This window comes from Cetorhinus maximus, chromosome 13, assembly GCF_964194155.1.
Source record: "Cetorhinus maximus chromosome 13, sCetMax3.hap1.1, whole genome shotgun sequence".
Classification (NCBI taxonomy): domain Eukaryota; kingdom Metazoa; phylum Chordata; class Chondrichthyes; order Lamniformes; family Cetorhinidae; genus Cetorhinus; species Cetorhinus maximus.
This window is the reverse complement of record NC_135891.1, coordinates 78,175,403-78,202,050: the sequence shown is the minus strand read 5'-3', so window position 1 is coordinate 78,202,050 and position 26,648 is coordinate 78,175,403. Positions and strand designations below refer to the sequence as shown.

The 26,648-nt window shown below is 45.0% G+C and overlaps 1 protein-coding gene across 1 annotated transcript; it reads right to left on the bottom strand.

Moving 5' to 3' along the window:
• Positions 1–1,565: 1,565 nt before the first annotated feature.
• LOC144689101 (uncharacterized) lies at positions 1,566–25,538 on the bottom strand. The gene is made up of 13 exons (XM_078556246.1): positions 25,181–25,538; positions 22,147–22,355; positions 22,007–22,104; positions 21,810–21,943; positions 16,573–16,698; positions 12,451–12,576; positions 4,608–4,777; positions 4,438–4,535; positions 4,220–4,353; positions 3,945–4,134; positions 2,951–3,098; positions 2,758–2,830; positions 1,566–1,886 (listed from the first exon to the last, which is right to left on the bottom strand). Exons 1-13 carry the CDS (start codon positions 25,404–25,406, stop codon positions 1,774–1,776), a joined length of 1,845 nt encoding a protein of 614 aa, XP_078412372.1. The 5' UTR covers positions 25,407–25,538; the 3' UTR covers positions 1,566–1,773.
• Positions 25,539–26,648: the final 1,110 nt, after the last annotated feature.

The window sequence follows — 26,648 nt, the reverse complement described above, 5'->3', positions numbered from 1 at the left end:
AAGACGTAGGTAGGGTTCTAATTGAATACTTTGTGTCGATGGGACACATGGGATCCAGGGCAATTTGGCAGGAAGCAGAGGGTGATGGTCGAGGGGTGTTTTTGTGACTGGATACCTGTGTCCATTGGGGTTCCACAGGGATCATTGTTGGATCCCTTGCTGTCTGTGGTACATATAAACGATTTAGACTTGAATGTAGAAGGGTTGATCAGTAAGTTGGCATATGATATGAAAATTGGTGGGGTGATAAATACTGAGGCAGATAGCCTTAGATTACTGGAGTATATAGACGGGCTGGTCAGCAGCAAATTGAATTTAATTCAGATAAATCTGATGTGATGCACTTCGGTAGGACAAACAAGGCACGGGAATACACGAATAGTAGGACCTTGGAAAGTAGTGAGGATCAGAGGGACCTTGGTATGTATGTCCACAGTCCCTGAAGGTAGTAGGACAGGTCAATAAGGTGGTTTAAGGCAGCATATGGGACACTTGGCTTTATTGGCCGAGGCATAGAATATAAGAGCAGGGAAGTTATGCTGGAACTGTATAAAACGCTATTTAGGATACAGCTGGAGTGTTGCGTGCAGTTCTGGAATCCACATTGCACTAGAGAGGGCAGAGGAGATTTACCAGGATGTTGCCGAGGTTGGCGAGTTTGAGTTATGAGTAGAAATTGGGTAGACTGAGGTTATTTTCCTTGGAGCAGAGGAGAGGGGAAACTTGATTTAGGTGTATAAAATTATGAGGGGCATAGATAGAAAGGAATGTTGCCACTTCATGGGAGGGATCAGTAGCCAGGGGGCTAGATTTAATGTAAGAGGCAGGAGGTCTAGAGGGGATCTGAGGAAAAATTTTCACCCAGAGGGTGGTGGGAATCTGGAACTCACTGCCTGAAAGGGTGGTAGAGGCAGAAACCCTCTTAATATTTAAGTATTTGGATGTGCACTTGTGCCTAGTGCTGGAAAATGGAATTAGAATAGTTGGTACTTGTTTGACTGATGCACACTGAATGGACCAAATGGCCTTTTACTGTGCTGTAGACCTCTTATGACTAAGACTGAGATCTACAGGCAAAGTTAGTGTAATTTACATAATTAGCAATTCTTCCTCCCTGAAAGTCTGATTTGCTCCTGTAGAGAGCATTCCTCATGCACTAGATGCCGCAGCATGTCTAAATGATTTTATTAGGTGCTACACTTGTGGGGAAAAAAGTAACATGCATTCTTTCCTTGGGCCTAAAATTCAAAGGCCTAATCTACAAGCCAAAAATAAAGTGTACATGAAAGCCGAAAACATAGTACCTGCCCATTTTCAGGCTTTGAAACATTGTTAAGGATGTCAGTTCTTCAAAGCAATTTCAAGTACTTTTACCCAGCTAAAAACTAGATGCTGTAGGTTAGATTAGCTGCTGTGTCTGACAGTTCAGCATCTGTTTCCACCATGTCCTTCTCATTAGGGAGATTCTAGTCAACACCACTTTAGTTGACCCTTGCTACTCCATATTTCATTAATCACAGAACACCTCAAAGCACATTTGTCTTTGGTTTATTTTTATTCAGGATCTACAGTTCAATTTCACTACATTGAGAAGCAACAGCTTTTGGTCTCTTCATATACACAGCAGCCATCACCACCAGCAGGGACAGAGACACCATCATGAAGCCAACAGCTGCTCCTTGTAGAACCCAAGAAGGAGACTCAGCAGCACCTATTGGGAGATTAGAAGACATTATATCTGAGAGAGTTCACAGGTGACCTAGTGAAAAGGCTCTACTTACCATTTGCTTCATGCAGTTCTGAAGAAAGATGGTCTTCCAGGAAAATGATAGGACCAGGAGCACTCACTAATATTCCCTCATGGTCACTGGTACTCCTGCGTCTCTCTATTGGAAAGAGAGAAGTTAGTAAAGTCCTGACCCAATTCAGATACCAATCTCCCAAGAGGGAGAACTAGCAAGCAGCATGTGATTTGAGTATCTAAGCAAAGTTGAAAACAAATTGTCTACACTCCCCACTCAAGGCTGGCAATTTGCAGAGTTTGACAACAAGTGCTTAGCCCTCAGTCTGAGCACAACTACAGTTTTACTGCAAGTGCAGATGAAAGAAGAAATCACATCTGTCATTCACAATACTGCCACACTGCACTCTGACCAAGCAATGAACTCCATTCTGGAGAGAACTTTCCCACCATCATTGCTATTACAAACTATAGTTAAGCTTCAAGAGGTGTAATGTTGAGGAATAACTGATGAACAAACTTGCCTAGAAGACTCTGGATTACTGTTAAAGGCCTGTTGATTGAACATAGAAGCTGAAATATCAAACTTCTATTCTGGTCTTGCTAAAGCTTTTAATTGAAAGTTGAGATTGCTTATATATTGATGACACCACAGCTCCATGCTGGGAATCCATTAAGAACATTATATATCCTTTAGCATGCAGTGGAATAATATTCATCCTACAGATTGCTGGATCTCCAGCTAGGATCTTGAGGTTAGTGACGCCTTTGCTTTGTGCTGACCAGGCCTATGTTTGCAACAAATGGGCATCAAGAGTGATGCATTCAGGCTCCAGAGATTCCAAAGAGCTGGAGCACCCATTCATAGAAAGGCTCTTCCCATTAGAGGATCTGTTCACACTGGGAGGGATCAAAGAGAAAACCCTAGTCACAGGACACTAGTCCCTTCAAAGGAAAGTTTGGCTTTGAGGCTGAGGTAATCCTGATTCAGTAAGGGATTAAAACAAGGAACTCACTTGGGCCACATTTGGGTGTGCAGTCATCCTGAGCAGAAGGAGAGCAAACATCAGCACTGCAATGCAGGTAAACCTAGAAGGCAAGGTGTTAATTTAGAGTGAGCTCTGTCTAGATAGATGAACCAGGCTGTTATACAAAAGGAGCCAGTAGCCAATAAGGGAGTAATTGGTTGACTTCATTAAATTTGGTTACCTGTTCAGAGAGAGGCTGCTCAGACTCTCCATCCAAGAAAACAAAAGTCTTCACTTCAAACCGCTTGTGATGAGTTGGGAACATGAGGCCAGAAAACACATCCACTGGGTGTAGGAGAGTCTGATAGTCATCACCCTCATAGGGGCACCTGTAACAGGAGGGTTCAGTCAGTCAGAGCTGGGAACAGGTATCTGATCTATTGATAGGAGCTCAAAGGCAGTTTTGGGCACTGGAGACAAGAGCTCCAGAGTTGAGCCCATTCTTTCATGAAAAGTTTTCCAATTACTTTCCTCTATTGTTCTAAAGCTGAGTTACTCATTTGGCTCTCCCAGTGTCGTGGAATAATACTGAAGGACAGCAATGTTTATGACTAGCAGAGATAAAGCAGAACTGAAACAAAATTTATTTAATTCTATTACTGAAGTTATTCAGCACAAAACTAAAGGGATAACTGTCATTTACAATGATGTCTGGAGTGCGAGAACCATTTTAGGTGGTACAACCTTTCAGGAGCTCTGTAAAATACCCAATTTAATGAACCTTAGCTACACTCTGATCAGTGACTATTCATTCCTGAAGTGTGTAGCCTTATGTGGCAATAAAGGGTTGTAGGATGTCTGATTGCTAGAGGACATATAGAATTAGGAATAGACAGCATGCTTCTCTCATCTTGCCAGGGAGCAGAGCTTCTGGAATACACTGGTGGCTGGCACAATGGGTGCTGGCTCTGCAAATCACAACATGACACTGTTTCCTGACAGGGGAACATGCCATCAATTAGAAAGCAAGTTTTATCATTTGGCCAAATGTGGCTCATTTAGCCTCCTGGACTAGATTCAATTGTCCCAGGCCCTCATTGGCCCTGGGTTTTGACTCTCCCTAGTGATTGGGGTAGGAAGCAGTCTTATCACATTGCTCAGATTTAGGACAAGTTTGATCCTTGTCCATTATTACTATGAATTTCATCATTAGTCTTTCTATTCATATTCCTTACCCATCCACCAGTAGACTCCATTGCACCACATGGCTTGGGGCTGGGACAGGAGTTGCCCAGCAGTCACGCAACCTCAGGACAATCATTGGGTCTCTGCGAACTTGGGCACGAACCTCCACAAACACTGGGTCCTGAAGAACATGCTGGATGGGGTAGTCACTATCTACATACCAGGATCTGTAGTCACCACCTGAAAGGCAGACACAAGGACTAGTCACTCCCTGTATGGATACATTCCCAGTGCTTCCATTCACTGTTACCCAGGGCAGCTCTACCTTTTGCTATTCGCAGTTCCAGTTTCAAAATCCCATCTTCAGAAGCAGGAGGTAGAGGAGAAACAGTGTAAACTGTGACATTGATCTGCAAGCCTGTTTCCTGCCTCCCCTTGTACTTGCACTGGACATTCAGGCTGCACAGAAACAGAAGTAGTTGAGCTTCATGCATGACCACCCCCCCCTCCACCCCTTACCAACATCTCCCACCATCCTCCTACCGGAAGGTGCTGTCCCGGGTTATTGAGGCCGGCTTCCCAGTCTGAATCATCCTCTTCCTCAAGACAGCCGTTTCATACACCAAGGTTCCATTTCCCTCCTGTAATGAGGACACTGTTTAATAGGAAGCTGCCTCATTTACTGAGAGAATGCTTGGCCCTTCAATACTCACCCACTTGCTTGAGGTGATTGGAAAGCGGAAGGCCACAAGTTGCCCAGTGGTTAGTTTAGGCCTGCACTCCGCTTCTTGTCCATCTTTCACATACAGAGACGACAGGTTGAGGGCAGGACGGGTCAGGTTCTTGAAGATCACTATGATGAACTGACCATCTGCTGTGCACACTGCAAAAAAGAATGAAAATTCATTTCCACTGCACCCATTGGTGGTTAGGGGCCTCAGATCACTGGAGGATTCAGTCACAGCCACAGATAGCTCATCTAGTCCTCAGTGCATTGGCTCAACTGATCCAATCTGCAGTGCCTTGAAGTACCATAGACTTCTCAATATGAGACATTACCAGTTGTACAAGCTAACTTCATTTCAACTGAAGAGTCACAAGGTCATGAGTCACTTACAGCACAGGAGACCATTCAGCTCATCAAGTTCATGCCAGCTTCCCATGGTGCAGTTAGTCCCACTACACAGCTTGATCCCAACTGTCCATCCAAATTTCTTCTAAAAACCAATATTTGCTGCTTCCATCACACTTGCAGACAGGGTTCCAGGGCAATACAACTTGCTGCAAAAAATAAAAACTTCCTCGCATTCCCTTGGACGAGATCCTAAATCTATGCCCCTAGTCCTTAGGATCAGTTAATGGGACCAGTCCTCTGGTCTACCTTTATGGACCTATCATTTTGTACACGTGAAGTCCATACAACAAGTTATGGAACTCGGGGAGAGAGACCACGAGGTTCTTGAGCAAATTGATATAGGAAGTGACAAGGTATTGGAGGTGTTGGCAGGCTTAAAAGTGGACAAATCTCAAGGTCCAGATGATTTGTGTCCCAAACTGCTGAGGGAGGTAAGGGAGATCACAGGAGCTCTGAACCAAATGTTTAATTCCTCAAGCCACAGGGGAGGTACCAGAGGACTGGAAAACAGCTAATGTGGTTCTGCTATTTAAGAAAGGTTGTAGAGATGAGCCAAGGAACTACAGGCCAGTGAGTCTCACATCAGTGGTAGGGAAACTATTGGAGAAGATTCTGAATGAGAGAATCTATCTCCACTTGGAGAGGCAAGGTTTGATCAGGGATAGTCAGCATGGCTTTGTCAGAGGGAGGTCATGCCTAACAAATTTGATTGATTTTTTGAGGAGTTGACCAGGCACGTAGATGAGGGTAGCACAGTTGATGTAGTTTATATAGATTTCAGCAAAGCCTTTGACATGGGAGACTTATAAAGAAGGCAAATGCACATGGGATACAGGGTAATTTGATAAGGTGGATTCAAAATTGGCTTAGTTGTAGGAGACAGAGGGTGATGACAGAAGGCTGCTTTAGTGACTGGAAGCCAGTGTCCAGTGGCGCACCACAGGAATCTGTGCTGCGTCCCTTATTATTCATCATTTATATAAATGACATAGATGACTATGTGGGGAATAGGATTAGTAAGTTTGCGGATGACACAGATTGGCCAGGTGGTAAACAGTGAGGTTGAGTGTCTTGGGCTACAGGAAGATATAGACAGGATGGTCAAATGACGAGATGGAAAAAAAAGTGTGAAGTGATACACTTTGGAAAGAGTAACTTGTCAAGGAAGTATTCAATGAACGGCATGACACTAGGAAGTTCTGAGGAACAAAGGGACCTTGGCGTGTGTGCCCATAGATCTGAAGGTGGAGGGGCATGTTAGTGGGGGTGATGAAAAAGGCATATGGGACACTTGCCTTTATCAATCGAGGCATAGATTGCAAAAGTAGTATAGAACATTGTTGAGGCCACAGCTGGAGCACTGTGAGCAGTTCTGGTCGCCACATTATAGGAAGGATGTGACTGCACTGGACGGGGTGCAGAGGAGACTCACCAGGATGTTGCCTGGGACGAAACATTTAAGTTATGAGAGGTTGGATAGACTTGGGTTGTTTTCGTTGGAGCAGAGAAGACTGAGGGGTGACCTGATCGAGGTGTACAAGATTATGTGGATAGCAAGCAGCTGTTCCCCTTAGTTGAAGGGTCAGTCACAAGGGGACTGAAGTTCAAGGTAAGGGGCAGGAGGTTTAGTTGTGGGGGGGGTGAAGAAAGAGATGAGGGGAAAAACATTTGTACTCAGAGGGGGTGACGGTTTGGAATGCACTGCCTGGGAGGGTGGTGGAGGTAGGTTGCCTCATCCTCTAAAAAGTACCTGGATGAGCACTCGGCACTTCATAACATTCAAGGGTATGGGCTATGTGCTGGGAAATGGGATTAGGTAGGTCAGTCAAGTGTTTCTCACATGTCGGTGCAGACTCAATGGGCTGAAGGGCCTCTTCTGCACTGAGATTCTGTGAATATCTTTTGCTCCAAACCACCGAGCCTTTCCAACACCAACCCCAGAATCTTAGTTAAGTCACCTCTGCACCCTTAAGAATCTTCACATGCTCCCTAAAACTGGAATAGTTGTGGCCTAACCAGAGATTCGTTAAGGTTCATCACAACTTACCTGCTTTTGGGCACAAAAAGCCCAAGATCCCATGTACTTTACTCATTACTCTACACCCTGTCATCCTCAATAGATTCACATGCACCCCCTTCTCCAAGTCCCCACACACTTCAGAATTGCCTCACTATTCCTTCTGCCAAAATGCATCACTTCACTTCCAATACCACCAGCCACTTCTCTGCCCATTCTGCTGACTTCTTCCAGGAAGATCCAATTCTTCATTAACCAGCCTTTTGTCAAATGCTTTCTTAAAATCTACGGTCAGCATTCACTACACTCCCTCAAACACAAACTGTCTTTTTACCCCATAAAGGCCGTTTCCCCTTAATTGCTAGCCTCACCAAGCATCTGTTAAGGTTTTGGAATCTTTAATCAAGAAAAAATTAAATGTTATTTTAACTGTCATGTAGTGACTCAGACTTACAGAATAAGGGCATCACATTCCAATCCTCCAACATCTACCCAGATTTAGGGGAATCAAAAGTGAAAGGGTTTACCATAATCTGTCTCCACCTCCATTTCCTTTAACAACCTACAATGCAAGCCATTTGACTGGGTGATTTAACACCTGAAGCATAACAAACCTTTCCAGTACCTTCTCCCTTTCAATTTCCACACTATCCACTGCTTCCATTTCTACCAATATTCAAAGAGATGATTCTTCTTTAAAAGTGAGTACTTTTTGTGTTGTTGCTCAGGTACACTTGCCTTACCCTGCACCTCCTAAGCATATAGAGGCACTACTCTTACCATTTACCTGCTGGTAGATGATCAGAGCTCCTTTTACATTGACTGCCACTCTATTAATGCCTCTTCTAGTCTCATTCTCCTCTTCACCTCAACCTATTGTGTGTCACTTTTCTTTTTAAGTTTAATAAAAGGAATTGTCACCCAAGATGCATCATACACCCTCATCCCCATCATCCAAGCAGCCAGTTTTGGCTCCCTTACCTTTCACGGTTTTTAGAATGCACCTAAAGCATCTCATCCTTAAAGATCACCCATTGTTCTGTTAAATTCTCCTGTCAGTCTATAGTTGCATCCTTCCTCACTGCATTGAAATTTGCTCTATTCCAATTTTGAAGTTCTGTATTAGATTGTTCCTCATTTGTCATTATTCATCTAAACCCTGTGATGCAATGATCACTCTTACCCAGATGCTCCCCAGAGACACTGCCCAATTGGCCCAGCTCTTTTTCCAGCCCCAGACCCAGCAACACCTCTTCTCTACTTGGGCCAGGAACTCTGATCACAAGTTCTCCTGAACATAGTTCAGAAATCCCTCTTTATTAAATTTTCACATGTTTTTTGGTGTTCAGTGGTAATGTTAAAGTCCCCCAATATCACCATTGTCATGCACCTGTGATTTCCCTTCAGATTTGTTCTTCCACACCTCACTGTTTGGAAATCTATAGACTATTCCAAGCAGCATGACTGAGTAAACGTGACATACACTCCAAAAATTGGATGGAAAAAATTCACAAGTTTGCAATTTACTGCCATCATGGATTAAAATGCCCCATTAAGATTCCCCTAAAGGGATAAAAGCTTAGCATTAGTATACGGTCATTCACTCACTGTAGAAATTCTGCAAACATTGAGTTTGCATTTCTCACGCCCGAGGTTGTTTTTAAACTAGTTTAAAAAAAAGTCTCCCCCCCACCCCGCGAGGGGCAATGGGTTTCATTAAAAACCGCAATCCGCCCAATCTGGTCAGCTGCTTCAGATGGGACTCCAGTTACCTCCATTCCTACCTTTCTCCATTACACAATGAGACAGCAATAAATCCCTGGATTAGCTCCTGCTCTACAAGTGACATTTTCTCCTCCCTCCCCTAGTATTTCCCCCTAGAATCGTGAGAGGGTTTGTTACCTGGGCTGTTTCTCAGACTGTAGAAACAGGGATGGTCATTGGGGCTCTGCGGGTCAAAGCAGCAACCCTGACTGGTACACTCACTGCTGCTGATCCCAGGGTGACCGCACTCAAATCTCCAGCCTAGCTCTGGGACACAAACATCATCCCCGAGAAGTAGCGGCTGGGCTGGGAGTAAAGACCCGGCTAAGAAGCAGAGAGACCAACAAAACACCCAACATCCCATCTCGGTTACTGAATCAGGATAATCACATCCCCGCACACCAGCCCGTTTTATAGCCGGGAACTGGGGGCCAATCCCATTGGGGCGGTTCCCTCTCCCACGGGTTATCCGGGAAGGTATTCAGCATGTTTAATAAGCCCGAGCCGTCAGCCTGTCTCCACTGGTTCCCCTGGGAGGTGTCAGCTGTGGCTCAGTTCATAGCACCCTCGCCTTTGAACCAGAGGGTTGTGGGTTCATGTCCCACTCCCGGAAATCAAGAACTGTGATTGTACTCGAAAGAGTTGCAATCTGTGACTGTTGATAACTCGAAAGCGTTTCCACTGGTTCCCCAGGGTTAGTGCTAGATTCCTGCTCCAAATGACACTTTAGCAACTGACCCCCGGGCACTCAAGTCTGTTCCAGTATAGAAAGTTATATTGGAGCCTCCCTGCGGGATATGAAAGCAAAATATAAGCAGATGTATAATGGCACCACCATCTCCCTATAGTGCGCTACTCTAGGTTCGGGTTGCCAACCCTCCAGGATTGGCCTGGAGTCTCCAGAAATTGAAGATCAATCTCCAAGACACTGCTGTGCAAATCTGGAGACAAATCATAAAAGACACAGTTCTTTTTAAACTTTCTTTCAACATTTCAATAGCTAAGGAGAGGTTGACAAAGATGTCATGGACACAAGGCAAAGGGAGTGTTATTGGTCATGGTGAAGAGTAAGGAAGGTGCTGATAGTGGCATAAAGGTAAGAGAGCAGAATGTGTTAATAGCAGAACAAGGGTCAGCGCTCTGTGAAAGCACAACATAGAAACAAATAACAGATGGCCCTGTGTGGAGAGGCTGTCACACATACAATGGGCCGAATGGCCTCAGGCTGCACTATAACAGTTATGTGATTTATTTCAAGAGGAATGGAATATAAAAGTAGTGAAGTTTTACTGCAGCTGTGCAGGTCTGTGATGAGACCACATCTGGAATACTGTCTACAGCTTGGTCTCCTTATTTGAAAAAATACATAATAGCATTCGAAGCAGTTCAGAAAAAGTTCACTCGATTCATTCCTGCGGTGAAGAGCTTATCTTATGCAGGAAGGCTGAACAGGTTGGGCCTCTATTCATTGGAGTTTAAAAGAATAAGAGGCGACCTTATTGAAACATAGAAGATCCTGATGGGATTGATTGGAAGGATACCAGGAGGGTGTTTCCTCTTTGGGAGGAAGACTAGAACTTCATCTTCTCCCTCCCCACCACCATAACTGTTCAATTCACCAGGATACAGTTCTCAAGCTGCTTTGAGTTGAACCTGTTCAACAGAACAACTCTCCCTTTCCCCAGACTGTCGCCAGTGGTGAGGCAAAACCTGTTTCCCCACAGAGTGAATCCTGGTAAGAAGCAGGCAATGCAGCTTGTTGTGGTTGTAGAGGACAGTATCTGTTATTTGACTATATTTATTATATTTCATTTAACACCTCCACTTGAATAGCCTCCTGTACCACAGACAGCTTTTCTATTACCATGTTGTTTTTAAATACATGCACACAGCAAGAATTTTGTACCTGTTGATTGGACAGCAAAGCACCTGCAGTGTTACATCAGAGATCCCTGTGCCTGCCTGGCTCACACTCACCTTCCTGCCCGTGATGGCCCATGTGTATTTGTTTGTAGGAAAAAAAAGTGTTTTATGTTGGAGCCACAATCCTTTTCAGTAGTGGGTTGTCAGAAAGGGACTCTGGGAAAGGACATTGCTTCCAGCAAATGATCGTGACCAGGTCATCTGAGAGATAAACAATAGTGCAAGTGTCAACACAATTATCGGGGTAAGTAGATTTCTAGATGTGGTTGTTTCAAACAGGATTTTAGAAACAAGCTTGGTGCAGGAAATACCTTTCATACAGCATTCAATCGAAATCTTCTGTTGGCTAACAGATGAAAACTGTTAACTGAAGGACTCCTGGGTGAGCGGTAACAAGAGTGAGACAAGACTCCAGAGTTAAATTAGAACCAGCAGAGTTCAGACCTGAGGTGGTTACTGTTACACTAAAGATACCCAGGGAGTCTACAACCATGTGATAGGAGAGACAACCTTGCCAAAGAGGAAAGGCCAGGAAAATCTCACCCCTTTTAAAATGGTACTCAGACCAAATGGCTAATTTTCCAGTTTCTGGTAAGTATTGGACTCTAGTTGTTGGGGGTTGTAAATCAAACTGTTGGAGCAGGAAGATGGAGTTAAGAAGTTTGTCTTAGAGTACAAGTGACTGTTCTAAGTATCTTAAGCATAAACTAGGCTAACTTAACTATTCATGTTCTTTGATTTGTGATAAAATTTGTGCTTTAAACTATGAACTGTGCAACTTGTCTTTTTTTTCCAGACTGCAAAAAAAACGTTACTGGTCTTGGAGATCAAAGATGTTCTTGACTACCTGACCCAGTGTTAGGGTGGGGGGAAAATGGTACAAATTGGCTTAACTTGTTCAAATAGCTGGTATAGGCAGGCTGATGACCTCATTCTGTGCTGTAGGATTCAGTGTTACAGCCTCCCTCAAAGCATTCAGATAACTCCCCCTGATGCCCTGCAATGCTTGTACCCAAGGCTGGCTCAAACACTGAGCTGAAGGCTGCAAGATCCAGATTACCTGGGTTCACAATTCTCTCCACAAACTCACATGCAGTGGTCATCCCTTCATAATTGATCAAGGCAGCTTCAAGTAACTAAGTAAAAGCAACACAAAGTAAACACTGAAAATATGGTGTTTTCTAGTTAGAGATCAGATGTAGGGGTAAAGTTAGTGTGTAATTCACATAATTAGCTAGTCTTCCTCCCCATAAGTCCAATTCCCTCCTGTAGAGAGCATTCCTCATGCACTAGATGCTGCAGCATGTCTAAGTGATTTTATTGGGTGCAGCACTTGTGGAAATAAATCACAAGCATTCTTTTCTTGGGCCTAAAACTCAAAGGCCTAATTTACAAAAAAGGTGTAAGGAAGCCCAAAATAAAGTATTGTGTGGATTCAGGCTTTGAAAGATTGCTTTGAAGAATTGACATGCTTAACAATTTCCAGACAATTAAGTAGCTTTAAACAGCTAAAAACTAGATGCTGTAGATTAGATTAGCTGCTATGTCTGACAGTTTAGCTTCAGTTTCCACCATGTCCTTCCCATCAGGGAGATTCCATTCAACACCACTTGTTTAGTTGACCCTTGCTTCTCCATATTTCATCAATCACAAACACCTCAAAGCACATTTGTCTTTGGTTTATTTTTATTCAGGATCTACAGTTCAATTCCACTACATTGAGAAGCAACAGCTTTTGGTCTCTTCATATACACGGCAGCCATCACCACCAGCAGGGACAGAAACACCATCATGAAGCCAACAGCTGCTCCTTGTAGAACCCAAGGAGGAGACTCAGCAGCACCTATTGGGAGATTAGAAGTCATTATATCTGAGAGAGTTCACAGGTGACCTAGTGAAAAGGCTCTACTTACCATTTGCTTCATGCAGTTCTGAAGAAAGATGGTCTTCCAGGAAAATGATAGGATCAGGAGCACTCACTAATATTCCCTCATGGTCACTGGTACTCCTGCGTCTCTGTTGGAAAGAGAGAAGTTAGTAAAGTCCTGACCCAATTCAGACACCAATCTCCCAAGAGGGAGAACTAGCAAGCAGCATGTGATTTTAGTATCGAAGAAAGTTCAAGACAAATGGTCTATACTCCCTACTCAAGGCTGGCAATTTGCAGAGTTTGACATAGCCCTCAGTCTGAGCACAACTGCAGTTTTACTGCAAATGTAGAAGAAGGAAGAAATCACATCTGTCATTCACCGTTCTGCCACACAGCACTCTGACCAAGCAATGAACTCATTCTGGCGAGAAATTTCTCACCATCATTGCTATTACAAACTATAGTTAAGCTTCAAGAGGTGTAATGCTGAGAAATAACTGACGAACAAACTTGCCCTGAAGACTCTGGATTGCTGTTAAAGGCCTGTTGATTGAATGTAGAAGCTGAAATATCAAACCTCTGTTCTGGTCTTTGTTCTTAAGCATTTAATTGAAAGTTGAGATTGCTTATGTATTGATGACACCACAGCTCCATGCTGGGAATCCATTAAGAACACTACACATCATTTTGCATGCAATGGAATAAAATTCATCACTACAGATTGTTGGATCTTCAACTAGGTTCTTGAGGTTAGTGGCACCCCTGCTTTATGCTGACCAGGCCTATGTTTGCAACAAATGGGCATCAAGAAGGATGCAGTCAGACTCCAGAGATTCCAAAGAGCTAGAGCACCAATTTATAGAAAGGCTCTTCCCATTGGAGTGCTGCTTTGGGCTGCAGTAGAGTGCTTAAGTTGGAGTGAGGAGGGAATGAGGTGATCCTTTTGAGTACAGTCAGGTAACTATTTCCTACTTATCACATAGTTTAAGGTCTTATTTTGTGGTTCATCATTTGTAAGGGCTATATTCTATAACAACGAGGAGCAGCGAAGGGCGCTAGAGTAATGGATATCATTTGATATTAAGCATCTTCCAAAAGGTTTAATTTAATTTAAAGGGGTAGATAATGACAGGAGAGCTCAAAGCCATGATGTGCTCCTCCTGCTCTATTTGGGAAGCTGGGACCATTTCCAGTGCTAGCATGTGTGAGGGAAGTGTCTCCAGTTGCAGTTCCTGGAAGCCCAGGTTTCAGAGCTGGAGCAGCAGCTGGAGACACTGGAGCATCCATGAGGTGGAGATGGCACGTATAGAGAGGTGGTCACACCACAGGCTAAGAGTCTACAGGCAGGAAGGGAGTGGGTGACCACGAGGCAGAGCAAGAGGACTAGGCAGGCAGTGCAGGAATCTCCTGTGGCTATTCCCTTGCAAAACAGATATACCGCTTTGGATACTGTTGGGGGAATGGCCTCAGGGGAAAGCAGCAACAGCCAAATTTGTTGCACCACAGTTGGCTCTGCTGTACAGGGGAGGAGTAAAAAGTGTGGGAATGCAATAGTTATAGGGGATTCAATTGTAAGGGGAATAGATAGGCATTTCTGTGGCTGCAAATGAGAGTCCAGGATGGTTTGTTGCCTCAATGGTGCTAGGGTCGAGGACATCTCAGAGCAGCTAGAGGACATTCTGAAGGGGGAGGGTGAAGGTGGTCGTGGTACACATTGGTACAAACAACAGTTAAAAAGGGATGAGGTCCTAAAAGCAGAATATAGGGAGTTAGGAAGTAAGTTGAAAAGTAGGACCTCAAAAGGTAGTGATCTCAGGATTACTACCAGTGCCACATGCTAATCAGCATAGAAATAGGAGGATATATCGGACAAATACGTGGCTGAAGAGATGGTGTAAAGGGGAGGGTTTCAGATTCGTGGGACATTGGGACTGGTTCTGGGGGAGGTGGGACCAGTACAAACTGGATGGGTTACACTTGGGCAGGACCAGGACTGATGTCCTAGGGGGAATATTTGCTAAGGTGGTTTGGAAGGGTTTAAACTAAAATGGCAGGGGGATGGGAAGCTATGCAAGGAGTCAGAGGAGGGGGAATCAAGGACAAGAACAAAAGACAGAAAGGGGAATAAGAAAAGTGATAGGCAGAGAAATCAAGGGCAAGAATCAAACAGGGCCTCAGTGAAAAATAGTGGGAATGGGACAAGTAATGTTAAAAAGACAAGCCTTAAGGTTGTGCCTTAACGCGAGGAGCAATAAAGTGGATGAAATAACCATGCAAATAGATGTAAACAGGTATGATATAGTCAGGATTATGGAGACATGGCTGCAGGGTGACCAGGGATGGGAACTGAACATTTAGGGGTATTCAGTAATTAGGAAGGACAGACAAAAAGGAAAAGGTGGTAGAGTTGCATTGCTGGTTAAAGAGGAAATTAACGCAATAGTGAGGAAAGATATTAGCTCTGATGATGTGGATTCTGTATGGGTAGAGCTGAGAAACACTAAGGGGCAAAAAACGTTAGTGGGGGTTGTATATAGACCCCCAAATTGTCGTGATGTTGGGAATAGCTTTAAACAGGAAATTAGAGAGACATGCAATAAAGGAACCAGTGCGGTTCCACAGGGATCGCCAGCTATTCACAATATATATTAATGGTTTAAATGTAATATCTCCAAATTTGCAGATGATAAAGCTGGGTGGGAGGGTGAGGTGTGAGGAGGATGCAGAGATGCTTCAGTGTGATTTGGACAAGCTGAGTGAGTGGGCAAATGCATGGCAGATGCAGTATAATGTGGATAAATGTGAGGTTATCCACTTTGGTAGCAAAAAGAGGAAGGCAGATTATCTGAATGGCTACAAATTGAGAGAGGGGAACGTGCAATGAGACCTGGGTGTCCTTGTACACCCGTCGCTGAAGGTAAGCATGCAGGTGCCGCAGGTAAAGGCAAAATGTTGGCCTTCATAGCAAGAGGATTCGAGTACAGGAGCAGGGATGTCTTGCTGCAATTACACAGGGCCTTGGTGAGACCACACATGGAATATTATGTGCAGTTCTGGTCTCCTCATCTGAAGAAGGATGTTCTTGCTATTGAGGGAGTGCAGTGAAGGTTTGCCAGACTGATTCCTGGGATGGCAGGACTGACATGAGGAGAGATTGAGTTGGTTAGGATTGTATTTGCTGGAGTTCAGAAGAATGAGGGGAATCTCAGAAACCTATGAACTTCTAACAGGACTAGACAGGGTAGATACAGGAAGGATGTTCCTGATGGTGGGGGAGTCCAGAACCAGGGGTCAGTCTGAGGATACGGGGTAGACCATTTTGGTTACCCAAGGCTGGCTCAAACACTGAGTTGAAGTCTCCAAGATCCAGATTACCTGTGTTCACAATACTCTCCACAAACTCACATGCAATAGACCATCCCTACACAGTCTTGTTCAATTAAGTAAAAGCAACTCAAAGTAAATACTGAAAAGATAGTATTTTCTAGTTAGAGATCAGTTGTGGGGGCAGAGTTGTGTATAATTTACGTAATTAGCTATTCTTCTTCCCTGAAGTCGTTTCCCTCCTGTAGAGAGCATTGCTCATGCACTGGATGCTGCAACATGTCTCAAAGATTCTACTGGGTGCTACACTTGGAGAAAGTAGCATGAATTCTTCCCTAAAACTCAGGTGTATTGTCCAAAAAAAACAAAGCCCAAACCATAGTACTTGTGTATATTCAGGCTTTGAAAAACTGACAAGATGCTTAACAATTCCAAGTACCTTTAGCCAGCTAAAAACTAGATGCTGTAGGTTAGATTAGCTGCTATGTCTGACAGTTTAGCTTCAGTTTCCACCATGTCCTTCCCATTAGCGAGACTCCAGTCAACACCACTTGTTTAGTTGATCCTTGCTACTCCATATTTCATCTCAAGGCACGTTTGTCATTGGTTTAGTTTTATTCAGGATCTACAGTTCAATTTCACTACATTGAGAAGCAACAGCTTTTGGTCTCTTCATATACACAGCAGCCATCACCACCAGTAGGGACAGAGACACCATCATGAAGCCAACAGCTGCTCCTTGTAGAACCCAAGAAGGAGACTCAGCAGCACCTATTGGGAGATTAGAAGACATTATATCTGAGAGAGTTCACAGGTGACCTAGTGAAAAGGCTCTACTTACCATTTGCTTCATGCAGTTCTGAAGAAAGATGATGGTCTTCCAGGAAAATGATAGGACCAGGAGCACTCACTAATATTCCCTCATGGTCACTGGTACTCCTGCGTCTCTCTATTGGAAAGAGAGAAGTTAGTACAGTTCTGACCCAATTCAGACACCAATCTCCCAAGAGGGAGAACTAGCAAGCAGCATGTGATTCTTGAGTATCTAAGCAAGGATAAACAAATTGTCTACTTCGACTCAAGGCTTGCAATTTACAGTTTGCCAACAAGTGTTTACCCCTCAATCTGAGCACAACGGCAGAAGAAAGAAACCACCACATCATTCACCGTTCTGCCACACTGCTCTGAATAAGCAATGAACTCATTCTGTTGAGAACTTCCCACCATCATAGCTATTAGAAACTATAGTTAAGCTTCAAGGGGTATAATGCTGAGGAATAACTGCTGAACAAACTTGCCCTGAAGATTCTGGATTGGTGTTAAAGGCCTGTTGATTGAATGTAGAAGCTGCAATATCAAACTTCACTGTTCTGGTCTTTGTTCTAAAGCATTTTATTGAAAGTTGTGATTGCTTATGTATTGATGACACCACAGCTCCATGCTGGGAATCCATTAAGAACACTACACATCCTTTTGCATGCAGTGGGATAATATTCATCACTATAGATTGCTCGATCTCTGACTAGGCTCTTAGTGGCACCTGTGCTTTGTGCTGACCAGGCCTATGTTTGCAACAAGTGGCCATCAAGAGGGATGCATTCAGGCTCCAGAGTTTCCAAAGATCTGCAGCGCCCATTTATAGAAAGGCTCTTCCCATTGGAGAATCTGTTCACACAGGGAGGGGGTTGGGATCAAAGAGAAACCCCTAGTCACAGGACACTAGTCCCTTCAAAGGGAAGTTTTGCTTTGAGGAGGCGGAGTTAATCCTGGTTCAGTGAGAGGAACTCACTTGGGCCGCATTTTGGTGTACAGTCATCCGGAGCAGGAGAGCAAACATCAGCACTGCAATGCAGGTAAATCTAGAAGGCAAGGAGTTAATTTAGAGTGAGCTTTGTCTAGATAGATGAACCAGGCTGTTATACAAAAGGAGCCAGTAGCCAATAAGGGAGTAATTGGTTGACTTCATTCAATTTGGTTACCTGTTCAGAGAGAGGCTGCTCAGACTCTCCATCCAAGAAAACAAAAGTCTTCACTTCAAACCGCTTGTGATGAGTTGGGAGGCCAGAAAACACATCCACTGGGTGTAGGAGAGTCTGATAGTCATCACCCTCATAGGGACACCTGTAACAGGAGGGTTCAGTCAGTCAGTGAGCTGGGAACAAGTTTCTGATCTACTGATAGGATCTCAAATGCAGTTTTAAGCATTGGTAACAAGGGCTCCAGAGTGGAGCCCATTCTTTCATGAAATTTCTCCAATTAGTTTCCTCCATTGTTCTAAAGCTGGGTTACCCATTTGGCTCTCCCAGTGTAGTGGGATAATACTGAAGGACAACAATATGCATGACTAATGGAGATAAACTAGAGCCAAAACAAAATGTATTGAATTCTATTACTGAAGTTATTCAACACAAAATTAAGGGATGCCCATCATTTAGAATGGTTGCTGTCTAGAGTACTAGAACCAATTATAACTTTGAGTCCACCAAATAAACTAATTAACAAAATCAGGGACAAAATAAAAAAAAACCCTAAATTAGGGAAATGTAAAACCAAAGACAAATTTTAAAGGAAACTTAAAAGATGAAATCAAAATGTGATTAAATGGGTTGATAAAACACCCCAGTGCCCACTGGGCACGGAAGGCCTCGATGGTGCCAGCAGACACCACGTGCTCCCTCTCCAGGGACACCCGGCTGTGAACGTAGCTGCAGAAGAGGGGCAGTCAGGTGGGATGGCCCTCTCGATCGCCCGCTGCCTGGACCTGTTAATGGCTCACTTGTCTAGGAGCAGGATCACAAGGAGGTCCTCCTCCCTCTCGGTACCCCCTCCGCGCGTGGTGCCCGTTGATCAGGAGCGCGGGACTGATCTGCAAACAAAACATTAATAAAAAGGTTCTTTAAATAACTGAAAAGGGAGTGCAGCCTACAACACCCTATGTAAGCATGGTCCACCGACTCCACAAGACCGCGAAAAGGGCAGTATCTTGGCAATCCGTGAACCAACACATCCTACGATTATAGGGGACTGCTGTATGCAACACCCTCCACCCCAGGTCCCCGATGGAAAGCGGGAGGACACCTCCGTAGAGGGCCCCCCGCAACGGGGACCTCCACCGCCGGACAGCAACAAGGCACGCCAGGGCGTGTCTGGATGGCGGGCGAGGGCAAGGAAGTGAAGGGTGTGCAGCAGCACACAGGAAACCCCTCCACGCCATACTAAAGGACGCGGAGGGCATTTCCTTGAGGCGGCTCAGGTTGCAGGGTACCGGCTCCCGAAGGAGAGTTCGAGGCTTGGGGCCAATGGGGAATTCCGTCCGAACAGGGGTACGCTCAGATGGAAGACCACCATGCACCTGCGCCACCTCGAGGCCCAGTATGATGTCAGGGCTGAGCATGACCGTATTGAGGGCTTGAATGGCATTGGCCATAAGCTGGACGTCCACGGACATGTGACACGCCAACTCCTGCAGAAGCATCCAGCCCACTCCTCTGCCACCCAGCACATCCGATCCTAGTCACCCTGGTACCACAGCCCTCCTCTCCACCAGCCACTGAAAAGGGTGGAGGGGCAGATTCCCGAGCAGCGGCTCTGATGATAACCACTACTCCCGATGGCAGAGAGCTGCGTCGTGAGGCGACCACGTTCCAGACTTTGATCAGGTCCTGGTAAAAGACGGGCAATGCCTACAAGGAGCCATGAAGGCCTCTCAGGTCTATAAACAGGAGCTGCACGCCATAATTCAGGCCATGCACCTGGCGGAAGAAATACGTCGCCAGGGCACACCATCTCGGAGGACGCTCAATGTAAAGGTATCACTGCAGGGCCTGAAGGTGAAAGGTCACCACCTGGGTGCGTAGGCACACCAGCAGCTGACCACCCTCCACATGCAGGAGACTCAACCTCAGCAGCAACCTAGTGCAGCCTTTTGTCCCAGAAGAAGTCGATGAGCATTCTCTGGATTTTTGTGACATAGTCCAGGGGGAGGGGTCAAAGTGACCGGCTGGTACCACAACATGGCGGCAATCAGCTGGTTTATGGCCAGAACTCAACCCCAGTAAGACAGCACTCGGAGCAGTCCTGTTCAGTGCCGCAGGCGAGTGGTGACTTTCATCTTCAGCTCCTGCCAGTTCACCGGCCAGGATTCCTCAGCAGGGCAGAGAAAAATTCCACTAACTGCCATGGTGGGATTTGAACCCCTGTCCCCAGGGCATTAGGCTGTCTTTCTGGATCGCTGATCCACTGATATCACCACCACGCAACCATTAGAACCACTTTTAACTCTCGGAGTCAACCAAATAAACTGAAATAACAAAATGAAGGACAAAATAAACGCAGCCCCTAAATTAGGGTACTGGTAAAACCAAAGACACAATTTAAAGAAAACTTAAACATCAAATCAAAACGTGATTAAGGGGATTGATAAAACACCCCAGTCCCCACGGTGCCCACCGGGCACGAAGGCCTTGACAGTGCCAGCAGACACCGCGTGCTCTCTCCAGGGACACCCGGCCACAAACGTAGCCGCAGAAAAGGGGTAGACAGTCAGGTCAGGTGACCCCCTTGATCGCCCACTGCCTGGACCTGTTAATAGCTAACTTGGCCAGGCCCAGGAGCAGGTTCGCAAGGAGGTCCTCCTCCCTTCTGGCCCCCCTCCGCACCGGGTGCCCATAGATCAGGAGCATGAGACTGAAGTGCAAACAAAACATCAGTAAAATGTTCTTTAAATAACTGAAAAGGGAGTGCAGCCTGCAACACCCTACATATAAACGTGGTCCACGGACTCCACAAGGCCGCAAAAAGGGCAGATCTCGCGGGAGTCCGTGAACCGACACATTCTCCGGTTGTAATGGACTGCTGCGTGCAACACCCTCCACCCCAGGACCCTGATGGAAAGTGGGAGGACACCTCCGTAGAGGGCCCCCCAACGGGGACCACTGCCGCCTCATGGCAACAAGGCACGCCAGGACATGTCCAGGCGGCAGGTGAGGGTAAGGAAGTGAAGGATGTGCAGCAGCAGCCCGTACAGGAAACCCCTCCTTGCCGTGCTAAAGGACACGGAGGGCATTCCCGTGAGGCAGCTCAGGTTGCGGGGCACTGGCCAGAACCACTTTCAGGGGTACAACCTTGTCAAGAGCTCTGTACGATACCCAATTTAAAGAACCTTAGCTACACTCATTGATCAGTGACTATTCATTCCAGAAGTGTAGCCTCGTGTCAATAAAGGGCTGTAGGATGTCTGATTACAAGAGGACATATGGAAGCAGAATGGACATCATGCTTCTCCCATCTTGCCAAGGAGTAGAGATTCTGGAATACACCACTGGCTGGTGCAATGGGTGCTGGCTCTCCAAATCAAAACATGACACTGGTTCCAGATGGGGGAAGATTCCATCAGTTAGAAGACAAGTTGCTTTACCATTTGGCCAAGTGTGGCTCATTTGGCCTCCTGGACTGGATTCAGTTGACCTAGGCCCTCAGTTTTGACTTTCCCAGGTGATTAGGGTAGAGAGCAGTCTTACCATATTGCTCAGATTTAGGACAAGGTTGATCCTTGTCCATTATTACTATGAACTTCCAACATTAGTCTTTCCATTCATACTCCTTACCCATCCACCAGTAGACTCCATTGCACCTCATGGTTTTGGGCTGGGACAGGAGTTGCCCAACAGTCACGCAAACTCAGGACAATCGTTGGGTCCGTGCGATCCAGGTCATGAACCTCCACAAACACTGGGTCCTGAACAACATGCTGAATGTGGTAGTCACTATCTACATACTAGTATCTGTAATCACCACCTGTAAAGGCAGACACAAGGACCAGTCACTCCTTGTGTAGTTACATTCCCAGTGCTTCCATTCACCATTACCCAGGGCAGCTCTACCTTTTGCTATTCGCAGTTCCAGTTTCAAAATCCCATCTTCAGAAGCAGGAGGTGGAGGAGAAACAGCGTAATCTGTGACATTGACCTGCAAGCCTGTTTCCTGCCTCCCCTTGTACTTGCACTGGACAGTCAGGCTGCACAGAAACAATAGTAGTTGAGCTTCATGAATTACCACCACTCCCACCCCCCCCTCCTACCGGAAGGTGCTGTCCCGGGTTATTAAGCCTAGCTTCCCAGTCCGAATCATCCTCTTCCCCAAGACAGCCGTTTCATACACCAAGGTTCCATTTCCCTCCTGTAATGAGGACACTGTTTAATAGGAAGCTGCCTCATTTACTGGGAGAATGCTTGGCCCTTCAATACTCACCCACTTGCTTGAGCCACAAGAGGTGATTGGAAAGCGGAAGGCCACAAGTTGCCCAGTGGTTAGTTTAGGCCTGCACTCAGCTTCTTGTCCATCTTTCACATACAGAGACGACAGGTTGAGGGCAGGACGGGTCAGATTCTTGGAGATCACTATGATGAACTGACCATCTGCTGTGCACACTGCAAAAAGGAATGAAAATTCATTTCCACTGCTCCTATTGGTGGTTAGGGGCCTCAGATCACTGGGGGATTCAGTCACAGCCACAAATAGCTCGTCTAGTCCTCTTTCAACTTAACCAATTGCTTTAATTGGAGGAGTGAGCAAGGATATTTGGTAAACAAGAAATCCAGATATTGGCAGCTAGCACAGCTCTGCTCCAATGTTGGATAAACAAACACCCCTCCCCAAGCAAGAGCTGGTGGGCAGTGAAGAAAAGGCAAAGTTTCACTGAAAACAGCTCTCCTCCACCCCTGCAAGGGAACCAATTTTCCATTGTGATTGACATTAGAGTAGAAAATTTAATAAAATTGTGAAGCCTGCAGAGGAGTCATTAGTGTTCTCAAACTTTCCATCTTAATGCAGTGACTCAGCTGAACCAATCTGCAGTGCCTTGAAGTACCATAGACCTCAATATGAGACATTACCAGTTGTACAAGCTAACTTCATTTCAACTGAAGAGTCACAAGGTCATGAGTCACTTACAGCACAGGAGACCATTCAGCTCATCAAATCCATGCCAGCTTCCCATGGTGCAGTTAGTCCCACTCCCCAGCTTGATCCCCTAGTGCCCATCCAAATTTCTTCTAAAAAAAAACACTATTTGCTGCTTCCACCACCCCTGCAGGCAGGGTTCCAGGGCACTACCACTTGCAGCAAAAATAAACACTTCCTCACATTCCCTTGACCAAGATCCTACATCTATGCCCCTAGTCCTTAGGATCAGTTAATGGGACCAGTTCTCTGGTCTACCTTATCTGGGCCCATCATAATCTTGTACACCTGAAATCCACACAACAATATCTTTTGCTCTAAGGAGCCCAGCTTTTCCAACACCAACCCCGGAATCTTAGTTAAGTCACCTCTGCACCCTTAAGAACCTTCACATGCTGCCTAAAACTGGACTAGTCGTGACCTAACCTGAACTTGTGAAGATTCATCACAACTTACCTGCTTTTGGGCTCAAAATCCCAAAACCCATGTACTTCACACATTACTCTACACCCTGTCATCCTCAACAATAGATTCACACACACCCCCTTCCCCAAGTCCCCACACACTTCAGAATTGAATCTCCCTATTCTTTCTGCCAAAATGCACCACTTCACTTCCAATTCCAGCTGCCACCTTCTTCCAGGAAGATCCTATAACCAGCCTTTTGTCAAATGTTTTCTTAAAATCTATCGTTAGCATTCACTACACTCCCTCAAACACAATCTGCCTTGTTACACCAAAAAGGCCATTTCTCCTTAATTTCTAGCCTCACCAAGCATCTGTTAAGGTTTTGGAATCTATAATCAGGCAAAAAATTAAATACAACTGTTATTTTAACTGTCATGTAGTGACACAGACTTACAGAATAAGGGCATCACATTCCAATCCTCCAACATCACCTCAGATTTAGGGGAAATCAAAAGTGAAAGGGTTTACCATAATCTGTCTCCACCTCCATTCCCTTTAACAACCTGGTATGCAAGACTAGGTGACTTAACATCCCAAGCATAGCCAATCTTTACAGTTACCTCCTCCCTTTCAATTTCCATACTACCCATTGAATATTGGCAGAAGTGGAGGCAAAGCGATTCCTCTTCCTTAGTAGTAAATACTTTGTATTGGTGTTCAAGTATTCTAGCTTTGCTCTGCACCTCTTAAACATAGAGGCACTACCCTCTTACTATTCAACTGCTGGTAGAAGATTAGAGCGCCTTTTCCGTTGACTGCCATTCTATTCTCAATGCCTCTTCTAGTCTCATTCTCCTCTTCAACTCTCAACCTATTGTATTTGACCTGTTTATTTTTATATAATTTTAAAAAAAAGGAAAAGTCACCCAACATGCATCATACACCCAAGCAGCTGCTTTCAGCTCCCTTACCTTTAACTGCTTTTTGGAATGTTCCGAAACTGTACCAGAAGCATCTCTTCCTTAAAGATCACCAATTGTTCTGTTAAATTTTCCTGTCAGTCTCTAGCCCCATCCTCCCTCACTGAATTGAAGTTCACTTTATTCCAATTTTCAGGTTGTGTATTAGATTGTTCCTCATTTGTCATTATTCATCTAAACCCTGTGATGCAATGATCATTCTTACCCAGATGCCCCCCAGAGACACTACCCAATTGGCCCACCTCTTTTTCCAGCCCCAGATCTAGCAACATCTCTCCTCCATTTGGGAGAGGAACACTGATCACAGAAGTTCTCCTGAACACAGTTCAGAAATCCCACCCCTTCATTAAATTTTCCATATATTGTTCGGTGTTTATATTTCCCCAAAGTCACCATCATTGCACACCTGTGATTGCTTTTCAGATTTGCTCTTCCACAGCTCACTATTTGGAAATCTATAGACTATTCCAAGCAGCATGACTGAGTAAATGTGACCTACATAAAAAAATTGGATGGAAAAAAATTCACAGGTTTGCTATTTACTGTCATCATGGATGAAAATGTCCATATAGGATTTCACTAAAGAGATAAATATTTCAGCATTCGTACAGGGTCACTCACTCATTGTAGGACTTCTGCAAACATTACTAAACTGACCATTTTCTCATGCCCAAGATTCGTTTTACCAGTAAAAAAAAAGTCCCCCCGCAACAATCGGTTTAATTATGGAAATCACAATCCGCCCAACCTAGTCAGCTGCTTCAGTCAGAACTCTAGCTGAGAACCACCTCCATTCCTACCTGTCTCCATTACACAATGAGACAGCAACAAATCCCTGGATCAGCTCCTGATCTACAAGTTAGATTTTCTCCTCCCTCCCCTAGAACCGCGAGGGGATTTGTTACCTGGGCTGTTTCTCAGGCTGTAGAAACAGGGATGGTCATTGGGGCTCTGCGGGTCAAAGCAGCAACCCTGACTGGTACACTCACTGCTGCTGATCCCGGGGTGTCCGCACTCAAATCTCCAGCCTGGCTCTGGGACACAAACATCATCCCCGAGAAGTAGCGGCTGGGCTGGGAGTAAAGACCCGGCTAAGAAGCAGAGAGACCAACAAAACACCCAACGTCCCATCTCGGTTACTGAATCAGGATAATCACATCCCCGCACACCAGCCCGTTTTATGGCCGGGAACTGGGGGCCAATCCCATTGGGGCGGTTCCCTGTCCCACGGGTTACCCGGGAAGGTATTCAGCATGTTTAATAAGCCCGAGCCGTCAGCCCGTCTCCATTGGTTCCCCAGGGTTAGTGCTAGATTCCTGCTCCAAATGAAACTTTAGCAACTGACCCCCGGACACTCAAGTCTGTTCCAGTATAGAAAGTTATACTTGGAGTATCCCTGCGGGATATGAAAGCAAAATATAGACAGATGTATAATGGCACCACCATCTCCCTATAGTGCGCTACTCTAGGGTAGTGTTGCCAACCCTCCAGGATTGGCCTGGAGTCTCCACAAATTGAAGATCAATCTCCAAGACACTGCTGTACAAACCTGGAGACAAATCATAAAAGGGACAGTTCTTTTTAAATTTTCTTTCAACATTTCTCTATACCAGATATTAAAAATATTGAAACTGGGGGGTAAAAGGCTGAGAGTCAAACCTCATTCAATTGGACAATGAGTCTTTATGATTTCCAATTGGAGTAGAAAGACACTGCATCTCAATAAGATAAAAGCAAAATACTGTGGTGCTGGAAATCTGAAACAAAAACAGAAAATGCTGGAAAACCTCAGTAGGTCTGGCAGCATCTGTGGAGAGAGAAACAGAGTTAATGTTTTGAGTCCTAATGACCCTTCTTCAGGCTAAAAAGAAGTTGAAATACGATGGATTTTATACGATTAAAGAGGGGGTGGAGCAAGTGGAATGAGATAGCAGGTCAGGGATAGGTGACAGCTAAGAAGAGATTGACAAAGATGTCATGGACACAAGGCAAAGGGAGTGTTAATGGTCGTGGTGAAGAGTAAAGAAGGTGCTGATAGTGGCATAAAGATAAGAGAGCAGAATGTGTTAATAGCAGAGCAAGGGTCAGCACTCTGTGAAAGCACAACATGGAAAGAAATGACAGGTGGCCCTGTGTCGAGAGGCTGGTACAAATAGAATGGGCCAAATGGCCTCATGCTGCATTATAACGATTCTGTGGTTCATTGCAAGAAGAATGGACTATAAAAGTAGCAAAGTTTTACTGCAGCTGTACAGGTCCTTGATGACACCAGATCTGGAATAGTGTGAACAGTTTTGGTCTCCTTATTTGAAAAAACATATAATTGCATTCGAAGCAATTCAGAAAAAGTTCACTCAATTCATTGCTGGGGTG

Bases quoted from the DNA above. Each gene is read 5' to 3' on its own strand.
- LOC144689101 (XM_078556246.1), bottom strand. From the start codon at position 25,406: ATGGGACGTTGGGTGTTTTGTTGGTCTCTCTGCTTCTTAGCCGGGTCT. The intron at 22,356-25,180 runs GTAACAAATCCC...TCCTTTTTGCAG, and splicing joins CAGCCTGAGAAACAGCCCAG to TGTGCACAGCAGATGGTCAG. The intron at 22,105-22,146 runs GTAAATGAGGCA...TCCTCATTACAG, and splicing joins AAGGGCCAAGCATTCTCCCA to GAGGGAAATGGAACCTTGGT.